At 37.4% G+C, this 19052-nt stretch overlaps 1 protein-coding gene across 1 annotated transcript; it reads left to right on the plus strand.

Moving 5' to 3' along the window:
- The first annotated feature begins 5472 nt into the window (after positions 1 to 5472).
- LOC121384467 lies at positions 5473 to 8447 on the plus strand. The gene is made up of 2 exons (XM_041514872.1): positions 5473 to 6484; positions 7217 to 8447. The coding sequence occupies exons 1-2, from the start codon at positions 6439 to 6441 to the stop codon at positions 7591 to 7593; spliced, it is 423 nt and encodes a 140-aa protein (XP_041370806.1). The 5' UTR covers positions 5473 to 6438; the 3' UTR covers positions 7594 to 8447.
- The last annotated feature ends 10605 nt before the right edge of the window (positions 8448 to 19052 follow it).

Here is a 19052-nt window from a genome sequence, read left to right on the forward strand (position 1 = left end):
TACACAGAGAGAAAGAAAGAAATGTTTTATTTAACGACGCACTCAACACATTTTTATTTTACGGTTATATGGCGTCAGACATATAGTTAAGGACCACACTGATTTTGAGAGGAAACCCGCTGTCGCCACTACATGGGCTACTCTTTCCGATTAGCAGCAAGGGATCTTTTATTTGCGCTTCCCACAGGCAGGATAGCACAAAGACAGAGAGAGAGAGAGAGAGAGACAGACAGACAGAGAGACACAGAGACACAGAGACACACACAGAGAGAGAGAGAGACAGACAGACAGAGAGACACAGAGACACACACAGAGAGAGAGAGAGAGACAGACAGACAGAGAGACACAGAGACACACACAGAGAGAGAGAGAGACAGACAGACAGAGAGACACAGAGACACAGAGACACACACAGAGAGAGAGAGAGAGAGACAGACAGACAGAGAGACACAGAGACACAGAGACACACACAGAGAGAGAGAGAGACAGACAGACAGAGAGACACAGAGACACACACAGAGAGAGAGAGACAGACAGACAGAGAGACACAGAGACACAGAGACACACAGAGAGAGAGAGAGAGACAGACAGACACAGAGACACAGAGACACACACAGAGAGAGAGAGAGAGACCGACTGCTGCAAAATCGACCGTCTTTGATGGACTCGTGTTTTTCCGTCCCAACCGTGTTATGTTCTATCCTCCCTAAGGAGAAGTGCATGTAAAGGATCCTTTGTCGCATTGTCTGTAGGAATAGTCTGTGAGGGGCAACGGGTTTCCCTCTTAACCAAGTGTCGACATGCCCGTAGAAAGCGTGGGATCTGGAGGGTGTGTGTGTGCGGGAGGGGGTGGGGGTGGGGTGCGGGTGGCTATGCATCTCTAATTGAGGACAACAATGTACGTGTTTTGTCCTACACTATATAAATAAAGATACAAATATAATTTGTGCCTCACACCAGAGACTGTAACCACTCCAATACAATATGTGCCTCCCCCCCCCCCCCCCCCCCCACACACACATACACTCCAGATATCGTTCCAACGAGCCTACGTTTGACACATAATAGCCCTATTATATAATGAGTTCAGATGTCCTCAACCATTCTTTTCAAAATATTCCTCTTTTTTTCCCCCTCAAATACATTCCATCCATTGATTTATCAGTAACCAACATCCTTTATGTTTCTCACGAACAAAGCAGAGAACAAGACTGTCGTCTGCCGATTACTCCGATATTGAAAATCACCTTCCACGGCTCGTGGGCTTAATCTCAATAATTATTGTTTTTTAGATCAATACACCTGCATGCGTGTTAAACCTCCATCGATTCCGTGTTAAATATATTGGTCTCATTTAATTCACTTAATATTTACCGTATTGTTTTCATTATTTGTATTGGTCAGCTAAGTGGTCGGGACAGCACAGGAGTAGACTGTTTACGTCAGTGGTTTTAATGTTAAAGCTGTTTGTCGGGAGCATTGTTCGTATTGAACATAAGAGAAACAAAGAATGAAAATTATTGGCCGTAAGATACCATTTGTCTTGCAATGGGTTGTTTTGAAACGTATCTAACGAGCGAAAACGAGTCGGATAATGTTTTATAATTAACGAGTTGTAAGATAAATGGAATTTAACGATCATTAGTTTAGTATTCTATTTTCTACATGTTTTTTTAAATTAAAAAGTCAACTAAAACGTATTGACCACTTTTGCGCTTTTAGTTAAAATAAATGCAACACAGAACAAAGAAAGGAAATGTGTTATTTAACGACGCACTCAACACATTTTATTTACGGTTATATGGCGTCAGACATATGGTTAAGGACTACAAAGATATAAAGAGAGGAAACCCGCTGTCGCCACTTCATGGGCTGCTCTTTTCGATTAGCAGAAAGGGATCTTTTATATGCACCATTCCACAGACAGGACAGTACATACCACGGCCTTTGTTACACCAGTTGTGGAGCACTGGCTGGAACGAGAAATAGCCCAAATGGGCCCACTGACGGGGATCGATCTTAAACCGACCGCGCATCATGCGAGCGCTTTACCACTGGGCCACGTCCCACCCCGTTAAAAGTTCGCTCATGCTTATTTCATTGGGTGGTATGGCTTTGGTGTCTGCAGTGTCACAGTGGAGCAACCAATAACATAACTTTAAATTAGTATCATATGAATACTGGAGTTGTCTCTCCAAATAGGCGTGTTAGCCTACCTGAAACAAGGACCAGGGGTGGATCAAGGATTTTATATAAATAGGGAGGGGGTGGGGGAGGGTTGGCGTGGGTTTCTTGAGAATTTAGTGTTGTATATTGACGATAATTAATTTAAAAGACATTTAAAAAATAAACAAAAATAAACAGGGCACTTCAAACGGGCGGGATGGAAGGTTACGGGACCCCTATGACTCCCCTCTGGATCCGCCAATGTAAATATATATATTTCACAAGATGTACGTGATGAAGGCATCGGAATAATAAGAATAATGTCAAATGGTATTTCATGTACAATTTATCATAAAATACAGTGCCCAATTTCACAAAACATCGTAAGCCTAGTTTTACACGTAAACATAAATCTACGACTAAACCACAATTCTTATTACTATTAAAGTTCAACAAATATAGTTAGAAATACACATATTTTATTTTATTTTGTCTTTAAAATATTCCAGCTTCCGTAATGATGTAATTGTTTGTGTGAAATTGATGTCAAACACGTGTAAACGCATGACAGGTATAACTGCTAGTAGCAGACGTAAACTTACGATGTTTAGTGAAATGGGCCCCAGACCTATAAGTTACGAAAATATTTATCCAGTTTATAATTTCCATTATTTTGTATGATTAATAGAGCCCTCTACAGATGTACTGATAATATTATTCTGTTAAAGGGATATACCCTAGTTTTTAAACACTAAGGTATGTTTTTGACTGTTATAGCCGTTTTTAATAACTGAAATCATACTTTACTTAGATTTTATGGTTTAGATTATCATTTTCTGCACATTCGAAGTGTCTTTGGTCATCCTGGTGGTTTTAATATCACAAAATGAATTTCTCATATTTTTAAAAACGCACGTGCGTCTGAGAAGTAACAGTTATGGAGTCGAGTTTTAGTCCGTTTTCAGAGGGTATTTCACCATTTCAAAGTCACAGACTCATGTTTCACTCAATTATAACTTTATCCAAATGTGTTTCAGTTTTGTAGATTAACTAAACTTAGTGTTAATTTTCACGAGTTGAAACTAGGGTATGTCCCTTTAATCATTCACAACACTGTCCTCATTGTATTGAAAAACTGCACTGTATATCTTATATTTGAATAAAACACAACTGGTCGAACCTTCTGGAAACGGTAGTTTCTTGACTTAATTCGATGTGTGTGATCAATAATTTGGATTTTTCTTCTGATTACCTACCACACCAGTCCCGCTAAGCAGGCCTAGCTATGAATAGCAGAGATCGCAGGAAAATGATTGTGGTATGCTGATGTTCTCAACATAATAACGATTTCTTAAACACCCGTTGGTGGTAACTCCATGCGTTATTTATTACAACACATACCTGTTTACACATGTACGTGTGTTAACAATTTCAAGACATACGACTGGCTACTCCTAGGTGATGACTTGGGCCCTATTCCACGAAGCGATCTAAGCCCTAAGTTCAGCTTAAGTGTATAACGACTGTATATACTTACGGTGATCTTAGCGCTAAGATTGCTTCGTGGAACGAGGCCCTGGTCACCAATGCCATATACCCGATGAAAAACAACACGATAGAAATCGATTACAGTGTGACGCATAGTTAACCTGTCAATCATGGGTCTGTGGCGCGTAGTGTCAGCTACAAGTGCAAAGGGTTGTGAATATCGTTTAGTCGAAAAATTATAAACTTTGCTTAAAACCTGGATTTTGAGGATATGTATGAAATACATTCGTATCCGTTAGATATCATTTATCTTACAACTCGTTGTTTAAAAACGTATCCAACTCTTTAGATACATTTTAAAACAATTCGTTGAATCTAGACTGGCTTAATGCCTTAACTGAAGCTTTCAGATATAATAGTTTCAGTAAACAATAATTAATGCCGCAAGGACCCGCGGAGTTTATTTGTTAGGGGTGGGGGTTGGGCTACTGTCAGTTCGATGGTCTTGGGGATGAAAATACATATATTAGAGATACCGATCCTGTTGGTATGTGTGTGTGGGGGGGGGGGGGGGGGGGGGGGAGAGAAAATTTGAATTTTAGGTATTAAAATACGACATTTTTAGCCTTCTGAACAAAGTACCCGGGAAAGGTGTGTGATTTTTAGTGGGATGGCTCCCACCCCCGTCCTGCTCTGCGGCCATAATAAGCAAGGCAAATAGGGCTACTTTCTTTATATAGAGAATAATACGTGAGTGGCCGTTAGATACCATTTATCTCGCAACGATTTTTTTTTTATAGAGAATAATACGTGAGTGGCCGTTAGATACCATTTATCTCACAAGGAGTTTTTTTAATGACCGAAAGCGAGTTGGATACGTTTTTAAACAACGAGTTGTAAGATAAATGTTATCTAAGGGCCACTTATGTATTAGTCTATTTCTTACATATCCTCAAAAATCAGGTTTTAAGCAAATTTTAACATCTTTTTCGACTAAAAGTTATTTACAGCCCTTTCGCTTGTAGCTAACTTAAGCGGCACAGACAGGTTAACTATACGTCACAGGTTAATCGATTTCGAACGTGCTGGTTTTTTATTGGATGTATGGATTTCGTGACCTGGTCGTCGCCTAGGAGCAGCCAGTCGTATGTCCTGAAATTGTTAACAAACGTACGTGCGTTAGTAAGTGTGTGTTACCAAAAATAACGAATGATGTTCTCACCAACGGGTGTGTAAGAAATATTTGTTTATAAATGACAATTACACTGATAACTACTAGTGAAACAAATATTATACAAAAATCTAACTATCACCCAACCCCATATGGTAATTTCCAGAAGAGTTCCAATATATTTCACCACAAACAAAAAGTTTTTTTTTAATTTATTAACACAGGTGACATTTCCCCCGGTGCAGGGCCGTACCCTGATCAAAATCCCAGGGGGCACCACTTTTTATAAACAAATGAAACATTATACACATTAAACCCGGAGATATGTATGCTATTTTCTGAAGTAAAAAAAATGAGATTCTCAGAGGGCAACTGCCCCCTCCCTGCCCTCGGAGGGCACGGCCCTGCTGTGACTGACATAAACAAAAGCTGTATTCTTATTTAATATTTTATAATATATATCTATATCATATTATGTATGTATATGTGAATGCGTCGACGGCGACAAAAGGGTACAAATCGATGGGACTATGCATCTAACGCCATAAAAAAAATAATCAGTTTTGCGCCAATAAATTTACGGGACAGTCTGTTAGAAACGTGTTGTCGATATTGATTAATACGAAACCAGAAGGATAAAGCCTTTGTCTGTGAAATAAAGTAGACGAACATTTCAAGGCGACACCCAAAACATAAAAGCGTATACGTTTGTTCTGTTCCGTTAGTATTTGCCAAGATTTTATCAGTTTGTGTGCGAAGAAGTATAGATTCGTCGCGATAACAGCTAAAACCACAACATTCGACTGAGCATCGACTGCGGAAATGGCCGTGCATGTGTCTTGGATGGGTAAATAGTGATGCCAAACAACATATTTTAAGGGTGTAAACTTCAAAACCAAACTCGCACACTTGAGGTGGACAGATCGCAAGAAGTCAGTATGTGTGGAAATTGTTCAGTGATGTCAAGTATATATAATTATGATATGGACATAGTGATGTGTTTTATTTTGTGAATGTGAATGGCATTTTAAGCAGAACGAAACAGTGAAACGGACAAAAAGAGGAATCTTGTCGTTATTTTCAAGAATGTTTGCATGAGTATGTTTTTATTACTGAGGTGTTGCCACACGGAAGCCATTCTAGAACACAAGAATATTCCCATTCAAAACACATTTTAGAGCGTTCAAACCTATTCAAAATTGTAGAACATATCAACGTTGAATGATATAGATTTTATGACTGATTTTAGGTTGACTTTGAAATCTAGAAAGCATTCAAGAAAGGATTCAAGAAAAGATTACAGAGTTTTGAATTCTGGAGAAGATTCTTTGACAAAAATACTTTTGATTTTCTGAAAGAATTCAAGGCAGGATACTGGATGAATGTCACAAAAGGAAGATCTTTGAACATCGGAACGTTGAAGTCTAAGAATATTATGTTTTATGAGGAATTTAAAATCTAGAAAATATTCGAAATAGGATAAGGGCGCTGGATTCTAGTTAGAATATTAGTCGTTAAACTCAAGCTAGGAATCGCGGAAGAAGGACGTTGGTTTATTAAAAGGAAACGGTAAAAGGGTCAGTATTGGCGATCTACCGTAAGGAAATACCACAATGGCTGTGACTGCAATGCTTATGTTCTTCATGACCTTTTATATAGGTATTATGAAAAACATTTTTGTTATACTCCCTTCCCTACCACTCTCTCTCTCTCTCTCTCTCTCTCTCTCTCTCTCTCTCTCTCTCTCTCTCTCTCTCTCTCCTCAGTATCTCTTTCTTCGTCTCTTTCTCTCCCTCCCTATCTCTCTCCCTCTCTCTCTCTCTCTCTCTCTCTCTCTCTCTCTCTCTCAGCATATTTTTCTTTCTCCCCCTCTCTCTCTCTCGCTCTCTCTCTCTCTCTCTCTCTCTCTCTCTCTCTCTCTCTCTCTCTCTCTCTCTCTCCCCCGCCCCTCTCTGTGTCTGTCTGTTTCTCTGTTTCTGTCTCTCTCTCTGTGTGTCTCTGTGTGTCTCTGTCTGTCTCTCTGTTTCTGTCTGTCTCTGTGTGTGTGTGTCTCTCTCTCTGTCTCTCTCTGTCTCTCTCTCTCTCTCAGCATCTTTTTTCTTACTCTCTCTCTCTCTCTCTCTCTCTCTCTCTCTCTCTGTCTGTCTATCCCGGTCTCTCTCTCCGCTTTCTCCCACTTCTCTTTTTCTCCACCTCCCCTCTTTTTTTTTTACATATGATAGATATGAATTGAGTGATGGATGGGGGATGGAGGGATGGATGATTGGATGGATATATGAATGGATGGGCGGACTGACGGATGGATTAACGGACAGATGGACAAACGGACGAACGTATAAATGGATTAACAGAAAGATAATTCTGTAAAATATTATAACATTTACTTTACAGTGGCCCTACCGTCTCCATCCCAGGCCATCATCAACTACACAACAGAGCCAACGTCTACGACATTCTCCTTGTACCTGAACGGCGTCACTATGGAGGACGACTGCATCTGTGGGTGTTCGTCGTCAAACAGCTCGGGCATCGAGGCGGAGATCGCCGCCATTTACAAGAAACTTTACCTGGACGCGACGACCACGTCACAGTATCGACGGAAACGCACGAGCGCTGAAGACCCCCGACCGTCAGCCCAAGGAATTGGTTACAGCGGAATAATATGTCTCGTTGTCGCGTTTCTGTTTTTCTTCGTGTCCGATGTTTTGAACGTCGCTATGCTGTTTGGTAACATGAAACCTCCAGTGATAACTGGGAAGCAGTCCTAATTCGCAATGAGTTAAGTTTGTTTTTGTTTAACGACACCTCTAGAGCACATTGAATTATTAATCATCGGCTATTGGATGTCAAACATTTGGTAATTTTAACATATAGTCTTAGAGAGGAAACTCGCTATATATTTTTTTCCATTAGTAGCAAGGGATCTTTTATATGTACTATCCTACAGACAGGATAGCACATACCACGGCCTTTGGTATACCAGTCGTGGTGTAACGCGCAATGAAGTCAATCCATGAATGCAGTGAAGTCAATCTGCCGGCATCCACGAAGCGTGTGGGTTGTTTTAAGCCAATATTTGTTTTGGTTTGGTTTCACGCAAACGAAAATAGAAAGTGTGGTAAAACGTCTTTTACTGACATATTCTACAGAACACGAAACCAAATAAAATGTGTTTAGATCAATATGGAAGTACTAAATATGTAGGTAACAGGGCCTTACCCTGATCAAAATCCTTGGGGGGGGGGGGGGGTCACTGCTTTTTATAAACAAATGAAACACTATACAAATTAAACCCTGAGATGTATATGCTATATTGCCCCCCCCCCCCCGCCCTCCTGAACCCCCACCCACCCCCCTCAGAGGGTACGGCCCTGGGTAATGTACTGACTGGGAACTGTTTGGCAGCCATTTTAATTTGGTGTAAAGGCGCAGACCTTAGTTTCAACCCGTAAAAATTGACACTAAGTTTTGTTAAGTTACACCAGGGTGAAACAAGAGTTTGAAGTTGAAACGGTGAAATACCGTTAAAAATAGACTAAAACTCGACTCCATAACTGTTACTTCTTAGACGCACGTGCGTTTAAAAAACACACAATTAAATGCATTTTGTGGTATTAGAAACAACAGGATAACCAGAAAAACTTCGGTTGTACGGAAATGGATAATTTAAACAATAAAATGTAAGTATATTTCAGTGATCTTAAACGGCTGTAATAGTGAAAAATATGCCTATAGTGTTTAAAATCTAGGGTTTGTCCCTTTAAATTTCACGCTCAGTAAAAAAATTAATTAATCACTTTTTCGAAACATTTTGAAATTCCATATCCTCTATCCTAATCGAACTGATTGCTTAGCATCTGTGATATAGTTGTCCATTAAATAAGGTCAAATAATTATCACAAATGTTGTTTGCCCTATGCAATACATAATTCTGGTAAATAGAGAATACTACATGAGTGGCCGTTAGATACCATTTATCTTACAACTAGTTGTATCTAACGTGTTCACTTTCTTGATAAGATGATAAGATAAAAAATCAATGTGCTCTAGTGGCGTCGTTAAATAAAACAAACTTTACTTTTTTTTAACTTTATCTGATATTCTAAATAGGAAAATATCTTTAACATTGTAATTTCAGTCGTTAAACTGAATAATCTGTTTAGTGAGAAACGTATTAACAATGACAGCAAATCCAGGGCAATCGCTTTAAAACCTGATCACAAATAAAGTATTTATTCATAATAACCTTTTCATACTTCTACGTACACCACGCAGGAAACAATGAGAGATCCAGAGTAACGTTTCTAATTCAATAGTTTATTGAAACAAATATATGTGCAAATAGTTTGCTGTTTCTATGAGGAATTCTAAAAATAATGATTCGCCATCTTGAAATAGACCATCTTAACGTTCAAACAAACAAATCATTAAAGGGGTCAAGATCCTGAGTTTTTTTTACCACTGAGTTTGCTGCAATTTTTAAGATGTTGTCGACTAACAGAGACTTTTTAACGATTGTAATTACATATAAAATATATTTTTCTGCATACATTATTAGTGGCTGTATATTAAACGTTTTTCTGATCGTTCTAATATTTGTACTAGGTTAGATTTCATTTTATTTCCTAAAATGTTTGGGTTTTTTTCGTACGTACGAAATTATTTGAAGACAAAATCCAGTTTGGGCTTCTTACAAATATTAAGACGACCAGAAACACATTGAATATACAGACACTGATATTCTAAACAAGAAAATATATTTAATCTGTAAGTTTAATCGTAGAAATATTTTATTAGTTGGAAACATCTTACCATACAGTAAAGTCAGGACTCTCCCTTTAAGATGCCGGCGACTAACAATTGCATACTATAGTTCGTCTCACAGGGATCGCATGTTTTCATACTATGCACTTTACTGGAAGTTATTTATTTCTGAGCCGATTGATTTATAAATTGCATACACAAATTGTATTTCTTTGTTATTTTCAAAGCACTTTTACTTTTCTTCTTCCGTCAAACCAAACTGAAATTATTTACATAAAAACACAAAAAAACATTTTAATAGAATGTATTCAATATCAGTGACTGTATATTTCTGGTCGTCCCAGAGTTTGTACTAAGTCAAACTTAACTTTATTTCCTGACGTATATTGTTTTTCGTATTTACGAAATTATTTAAAGACCAAATCCAGTTTGGGCTACTTACAAAGATTAGGACGACGAGCACACAACTGAATATGGCAGCAAATTCATGACAGTCTATTTAATAGGGTCGCCAACGTCAGTTGTGATGAATGTTAAACGCATTCTACTTTCGTTCAAAAGCCAGTACGTTGGCACCCTATGTGTAGTTGTCGTTAGATACTATACCCAGTACACAGCCATTCAGATTCTGATTCGAGCTTGATAGGTAGCAACTTAAAAATATTATATTAAAGTTACTTGCCCTTTAAAAAAAATCCCTGCCTATTCCTTGGCCTCCTCTCTCACTCATCCCTTACATCCCCCCCCCCCCCCACACCCCCAACACACTGTCTCCCTCTCTCTCTCTCTCTCTCTCTCTCTCTCTCTCTCTCTCTCTCTCTCTCTCTCTATCTCTCTCTTACTCTTTCTCTCTCTGTCTGTCTCTCGTTTTTTCTCTATCTCTCTCTCTCTCTCTCTGTGTGTCTCTGTCTGTCTGTCTGTCTGTCTGTCTGTCTCTCTCTCTCTCTCTCTCTCTCTCTCTCTCTCTCTCTCTCTCTCTCTCTCTCTCTCTCTCTCTCTCTCTCTTATTCAGACCTTCTTTTGCATATGGATGTAATAACAGATGGAGTTCGAAACATATAATATATTTTATGAAAGTCAAGACCAGGTTCCATTATCAAAGCAGAGAGTTCTGTGTCAAATTTCAAAATTTTCCGTGAAATATTTACGAAGTAAAACCAGCTGCAGTTCTGATAGGTAGAAATATTCGACAATTATTATTTGTGCAAATGCTATTATCCATTCTCAGTAAATAAATACTGTAAATAACTGTCGAGACTGTTTCACAACTTCCTTTTGAAATCAGTCTTATGCAGAGATACGATATTGAATAAGTTGATAACTGATTCGTACGCTATGTTACGACTTCTATTATAAAAAAAAATTATATTGCTTTTGTGTGTTACTGGTGAGTAGATTAATACATATTATCGTCGATTTTCTCAGACAAAAGATCTCTCTTTTGAGGGAAGCATTAATTTTTATTGAGTGCAAGTGCTATAAGGTGCTTGCGCTTCCCCTATTGTAATCCGCGCCAGCAACTTCAGTATATATATATATATATATTCTTTTGTATGCTTAAGAATATATTGCTTTGCTATTTACATACACACCTTTCACACATTCAGAACAATTTTTCTTTTAAATAACGTGTTATTTGTTTTGTGTCATTTGTACCGTATTTAACAAAAATACATTCATCACTTTCATATTTTAAAATATATATTAATAAATATATTATTATTATTATTATTATTGTTATTGTTATTGTTGTTGTTGTTATTATTATTTATTGTTAGTTTATATTATTATTATTATTATTATTTATTGTAAGTTTATATTATAATTATAGTTATAGTTATGATTATAATTATAATTAGTTTGTACTAGTAACTGATTAAGACTATGATGGGATGTCCAAACCCTCAACCCTCAATGCACTACTGTATGGTATACATTTTAACGACCAAATTGTGTTGTTGTTTTGTGTATTTTTACAATTATGTTATTCATGAAGGTATTGTCTTGCTGCAGGCCAGTATGACCTATATCTGCGGGGGGGGGGGGGGGGATCTCTAGTGAGGGAGCCAGTCCCTAGTGAAGAGGGTGGGTGGGCAGAAGCAACATATGTATCTTTATTAAATAGAGTAGGACAAAACAGAGAATATATTTTCGTTGTACGGGCCTGTGTTGGTGTTGGTGTTGTTGATGTTGTTGTTTTTTGTGTATTTTGTGTATTTTTGTTTTCTACCATTAAACAATAATCCGTGTTTGTCTCATTCGTTTACATTTCTACCATTAAACAATACTTCGTGTTTGGCCCATTCGTTTACATTTCTACCATTAAACAATACTTCGTGTTTGTCTCATTCGTTTACATTTCTGCCATTAAACAATACTTCGTGTTTGTCTCATTCGTTTACATTTCTGCCATTAAAGGGACAGACCCTAGTTTCAATCCATGAAAATTAACACTAAGTTTAGTTTATCTACAAAACTGAAACACATTTGGATAAAGTTACAATTGAGTGAAACACGAGTCTGCGACTTTGAAATGATGAAATACCCTCTCAAAAATAAACTAAAAGTAGACTCCATAACTGTTAGTTCTCAGAAGCACATGCATTTCTAAAAATATGAGAAATGAATTTTGTGATATTAAAAATACCAGGATGACCAAACACACTTCGAATGTAAGGAAACTGATAATCTAAACCATAAAATCTAAGTAAAGTATGATTTCAGTTATCAAAAACAGTTATAATAGTTTTAAAAAATATGCCTTAGTGTTTAAAAACTACGGTATGTCCCTTTAAACAATACTTCGTGTCTAGCATATTCGTCTACATTTCTACCATTAAACAATTATCATTAAACAGTCAGATATACATGTATATACATATATATATATATATATATATATATATATATATATATATATATATATGTATATACATGTATATATATATATGTATATACATATACATATATATATATATATATATATATATATATATATATATATATATATATATATATATATATATATATATATAATATATATATATATACCAATGGAAAGTATTGCCTTAGTCATAATCGTAAGTATATATATATATATATATATATATATATATATGATTTTTTTTTTTTGTACAAGTATTCTTGTTTTGTTTTTTTCAATATCATCAGTGAATTACCAGTACTCAGACATGTCAAAACTACTTAAATGTTTTGAAAGTTCAAATGTTTGTTATTTTCTAAGAGAGCCAATTACATATTTTATAAGCGCATTCTCAGCCAAATGTTTAAAGCTACCACATATTTTGTTATTCCCATATAAAAACAATTAAATACACGGAACAGCCAGTTTCGAATATTGTTTAATATATTGTGCAAAGCAAAAATGTTTGTTGTTTTCGAACAATTATGGCTATTTAATATTTGAAAGAGGCAGTTTCGAATATCGTCAAATATATCGTTCAAAGCAATTATATTTTTTTATTTTCGGACAATTATGGCTATTTAATTAAAAGTTAAAAGTTTGTTTTGTTTAACGACACCACTGGAGCACATCGATTAATTAATCATCGGTTCTTGGATGTCAAAAATTTGGTAATTCTGACTCGTAGTCATCAGAGGAAACCCGCTACATTTTTTCTAATGCAGAAATTGATCTTTTATATGCACTTTCCCACAGACAGGAAAACACATACCACGGCCTTTGTCCAGTTGTAGTGCACTGGTTGGAACGAGATAAAACAATCAGCTGAATGCATCCACCGAGGTGGTTCGATCCTGCGACGCAAACACCTCAAGCGAGCACTCAACCGACTGAGCTAAATCCTTCCCCGCTATTTAATTCATAAGAACTGTTACAATTGCTATGGACATTCATGTATGTCTGTATGTGCGTGTGCGTGCGAGTGTGTGTGTGTGTGTGTGTGTGTGTGCGCGCGTTTTTTGTTGTATGTGTGTGTGAGTGTGTGTGTGTGTGTGTGTGTGTGTGTGTGTGTGTGCGTGCGTGTGTGTGTGTGGTTGTTAAAAGTTAGCTCAAATAATAATATGGGTTTCAATTTGTTCCCCTTTTATTTTAATCACAATATATTTATGACAGTCACAGCGCTTCCATACAGCAGTATGCTTAAATAAAATGAAACTTAGTGGGGTTTTTTCCTTGCTACGGTCTGTTAGGGAAAAATAATGTATTGACAAACCTTTGTCACTCATGCTATGGATAATAATACACCCGACGATACAGTGTATACATAATTTATATCTCAGATGATTACTGGTATTCAACCTTAATGAATCCAAGCAAACTTGGGATACCGAAAGCCGTTGTATATGCGATTCTCTCTGCGACAGAGATTGTGACGCTATAAAGATTATAACATTATTAAAAAACCACTTGCTGCTAATCACTGATAAGAATACCCCACGTTGCTTCAGTGGATTATCCCCCTTAATCTTTTGACACAGCATCGCTTAATAGTTAATAGCTCCTAATAACATGGAACTTAAAAGTCGATAAACAATTATTCTGCCACAGTCTTCAGACTAGTAAATCAAATTTGACACTAAGGTTCCCGGGATATGATGATTGTGATTTGTTATAAGTAAGAGAAGGAAAAAAAACGAAAAGGAAAAGCGATTGATCGCATCTTGTGCGGTTACAGGATGCGATTTCATACGATCAATCATTACTATGACGAAAATAACAAGGGCGTGCGTTCTTTAGTATGAAAAGGCGAGAATACATCGATTGCAATTAAATCACCTGAACCGGTAACTTGATCGTGACATTTGCGAGTCTGCAGCTTGATATAATATTCAGCTCATATTTAAGTAATCATATGTAACTCGGGCATTTCAGGTATTCACAGAATTGTCATACAGAGATGGATGGTAAATAACAATATCAAAGGATTGATCCCTCTCGAGGGACCCGTAGCTTTTTTTTGGTGTTCTTTATTTTTTTCGTTCCGGCCAACGCTTCACGAGTACCAGCCCCAGGTTCAGCTAACAAACGTTTCGCTAACGTTCGCAAACTGAAAAAAAAAAAAAAAAAAAAAAAAAAAAAAAAAAAAAACCAATAAAAAAACGTTCGCGAACTATTTGATTGTTTCCCAACGTGACCATTTGGTTCACTGTGAAGCGCATAAACCAGTATAGCGGACGTTTTTTCCGCTCGGTCTGGCTGAACGCAGTCCTGTGTCCTGATGTAATGAACCGGCCTCAGTGGTATCGTGGTTAAGCCATCAGACATAAGTCTGGTAGGTACAGGGTTCGCCTCCCGGTACCGGTTCCCACCCAGTGCCAGTTTTAACGACTCCATGGGTAGGTGTAAGACCACTACACCCTCTTCTCACTCACTAACAGACAGCCCAGATAGCTGAGGTGTGTGCCCAGGACATCGTGTTTGAACCTTAATTGGATATAAGCACGGAAATAAGTTAAAGAAAAAAAGATGCAATGAGCTGTTCTGTCTGTAGGAAGACCAGTGTAAAAACATTTTCTATGCTGTGAAAACAAAAGTTTGTTTTGTTTAACGACACCACTAGAGCACACTTTTTAATTTTTATTAATTATCGGCTATGGGATATCAATTATTTGGTAATTTTGACATTATATTCTTAGAGCGGAAATCCACTACATTTTTTCATTAGTTGCAAGGGATCTTTTATATTCACAATCTCACAGACGGGATAGCACATGCCACGGCCTTTGAAGATCAGAGTATTATACCCCAGTGCTGCTAGTTGGTAATAAACAATAATAAGTGTAGCATTATTGCGTGAACCCATTAATTTGAACGATAAAACCGTTATCTGCGATCAAGACCGCATCTCTGCTCAATGTAGAGTTGAATGGGCATTTGGCACAATAGTGGTTGATTCCACGAATTTCTATCTAGTGCCTCGTCTATATGAGGACAGTCACTCCCAGGAATATGATTTACTGACAATACATCTTGAAAAGAGGACTGCCACTCACAGACTAGTTTATTAACTCAAAACTAGTATAGAACAGAGTTTATTGGAATAAATACAGCTGTGATGACAGGCACTCATGTAACACTGTCAAAAACAGTGATGATAACAGGTGTTCGCGAAAAATTAGCACACCCTGCCCCACTGGAGGCACCCGTAATGAGTATTGCCCTTGGAGGTCATCCAGAACCGTAACTAAATAAACTAAGTAAAGGGTTATACAGGGCTCTAGCTTTACACTTGTCCGCTTGTCCGGGATTTTAATTTTATTTTAATGTAGGACAAGCAATTTATACTAATATCTTGTCTGACTGGATAGGCATACGGAAATTGAAATCCATTCACGGAATGACCATATACTCTGACTTTGATGTTATGGCATGCCTGGCAGCTTTGTTTAAATTGATGTTCAAGGGCCCAGTTGTTCGCGACATAATTAAATGAACCTTTAGTTAAGGCTCATATAGACTCACTGAATGCGGCGCTTGCGTGCGGTCCAGCTAAAACAAAAAATCGACATACATTAGTTTCAATAAGAGCGTCTGGACTGGATGCAATGCGTGCATTTGCAAAACGCATGGGTCCAGCCGCAATGAAACATTCTTATTTGGTGTGTATGCCCAAAACGCAATTCGCAGACACATCATACGCAACAGTCGGACCGCATGCAAAGCGCCTCATCCACTCTATATGAGTCTTTAGTCCAATATTTTCCTTTTAATTTAATTTTTTACACAAATAAATATCAAATAAACTTTAGATTTGATTGTGTATGAATACCTTTGGCTGTTTTAAATCAAGTCTCAACATTATGTTTTCAATTACCGGCCTTATTTTATTGATTCAGTCATTGTTTTTGAAAGTTTCGGTTAACCACTGGGTAAGCTGACTAACGCTGTTTGAACAACTGGCGCCTGTTCTTAAGTTTTCCCTGATTCTTTCAGTAGAAATTCAAGGGTGGATCATGGCCATTCCAGGTAGGACAGTAAACATTGAGAAACATTAAATTGTGCCCTATAGGTCAAACTGATGTTGAGAGTTGAGGTTCCACAATACCAATAATTACTCCATACGGTTCAATAAAAATTTCTATGTCAGAATATATTTTGTGAAAAATACAACAATATCTAGAGTTTGTTTGTTTGTTTATTTTATTTAACGACGCCACTAGAACACATTGATTTTTTTATCTTATCATCGGCTATTGGACGTCAAACATATGGTCATTCTGACACTGTTTTCAGAGGAAACCCGCTGTCGCCACATAGGCTACTCTTTTTACGACAGGCAGCAAGGGATCTTTTATTTGCGCTTCCCACAGGCAGGATAGCACAAACCATGGCCTTTGTTGAACCAGTTATGGATCACTGGTCGGTACAAGTGGTTTACACCTTTGTTGAACCAGTTATGAATCACTGGTCGGTGCAAGTTGTTTACACCTACCCATTGAGCCTTGCGGAGCACTCACTCAGGGTTTTGAGTCGGTATCTGGATTACAAATCCCATGCCTCGACTGGGATCCGAACCCAGTACCCAGTTGATCGATGGCTTAACCACGACGCCACGGAGACCGGTCACTATCGAGAGGATCATGTGACTACTAATATTAGGGAGTGCTCTCAACTGACAAGTACCGTGTAAAAAATCAACATAGGTCGACCACGATGTTCGTTTAGTTAGCAGCCCTCGTGCCAGAGCACCGTCTCGTACTGCTGTTATACAAGAGGTAGTATACCACTTGTAAAGTTGTTATTATTTAGTACTACATATAACAAGTAACTTCAAACCAATGGGTTATTTAAATACTACATAGTTCAACCTACTTGTAATCATCAAAGAGAGATGTCAAAAGGCATATCAAAATTTTGTAGGATTTTGTTTTAGAAGTATTTCCTAAACCGGACATTTAGTGGTGTGGTGACTTAAAGGGACATTCCTGAGTTTGCTGCAATTTTTAAGGTGTTATCGACCAACAGAGATTTGTTAACCATTGTAATTACATATAAAATATATGTTTATGCATAAAATATTAGTGGCTGTATATTAAACGTGTTTCTGATCGTTCTAATATTTGTAATAGGTTAAATTTCATTTTATTTCCTAAAATATATTTTTTTCGTACGTACGAACTTATTTGAAGACAAAATCCAGTTTGGGCTTCTTACACATATTAAGACGACCAGAATCACATTGTATATACCGACACTGATATTCTAAACAAGAAAATAAATTTAATATGTAAGTTTAATCGTATAAATATTTTATTAGTCGGAAACATCTTACAATGCAGCAAACTCAGGAATGTCCCTTTAATATAGAACGTCCGACTATGTAAATAGGTAAACAAGTATCGTCATGGTCACCCAACTTTATTTGTTGCTTAGGAATGAAAGAAAGAAGTATTTAATTTCATTCACGACGCACTCAGTAGCGTTAGCCATATGGTTAAGGACCACGCAAATAATTAGAGAGAAGAAACACTGCCTCCACCACATGGGCTACTATTTTCGATTAGCATCAAGGGATCTTTTATATGCACCATCCCACAGACATGATTGTATACACCACGGTCATTGTTACATCAACTGTGGGACACTCGATGGAACGAGAATTAACCCATGGGTCCACCGTCAGGGATTGATCCTAGACCAGACCAATCGTGGTCTAGGCGAGCGCTTTACAACTGGGCATTTGTTACTTAGGTATCTCACCACAGTTTTGTAACAAAGACGATTGTATAAATATTAGCCTTCATCAGACCTCGCCATGAAAATATTTTGAAGGGAGTGATTAATTACTCCCCTAATTTAGATTATGGGGAGCCATTTAAGATACTAGTATTACCATATTCAAGGTGAGCTGAATATTACTCGCCTTGAAAATTACTCAGGGGAGTGATGACGAACGAGAGTGATAGCTTCCCTCAAACGGCGACGTCTGCTACATATTGTTGAAAACTGAAATACAACATTAAATTTTCTACATTAGCAGACGAGATTAGACCTTCTGTTTAAAACACCAACAACGATGACAACAATAACAACGACATCAACAAACAGTTGAAATATCACCGTTATTTACTCGATGGGTAACAAAAACCAGGAAGCAACTTTCAATAAATAGTCCCTCCCCTCCCCACTCCTCCCAGGGAACAAATCCTCAATTTCAAATCAGATATTTTTTATACAAAATGAGCTGGCGTGAAACCTTTTCACCATGTATTTCCATCATTCTATCACAATATTAGTTGTAATCCAAGTAAAAATGCGTAGTAATTCGATTGCAACCCTGTATAGCTGTTTGGCAGTAATACTAATATTTTCGTTTAATTCGGAGAAAAATCAGTCTGTCCCACTACAAAAATGTTTAGTATTCAGTTCTAGATGCATGAAGGGATCTCGTTGTTTGATCATTATACTGGGAGTAGCCTCACTTAGAACTGACAGACACACAGACACACAGACAGACGAATCGTTTATTAAAGGCATCTC

Source organism: Gigantopelta aegis, chromosome 10, assembly GCF_016097555.1.
Source record: "Gigantopelta aegis isolate Gae_Host chromosome 10, Gae_host_genome, whole genome shotgun sequence".
Lineage (NCBI taxonomy): Eukaryota > Metazoa > Mollusca > Gastropoda > Neomphalida > Peltospiridae > Gigantopelta > Gigantopelta aegis.

What these genes read in the sequence shown, in the direction of transcription:
- LOC121384467 (XM_041514872.1), top strand. Translation starts at nt 6,439, where the DNA reads ATGGCTGTGACTGCAATGCTTATGTTCTTCATGACCTTTTATATAG. An exon ending in CTTCATGACCTTTTATATAG is followed by an intron (nt 6,485 to 7,216) that starts GTATTATGAAAA and finishes TTTACTTTACAG; the next exon opens with TGGCCCTACCGTCTCCATCC.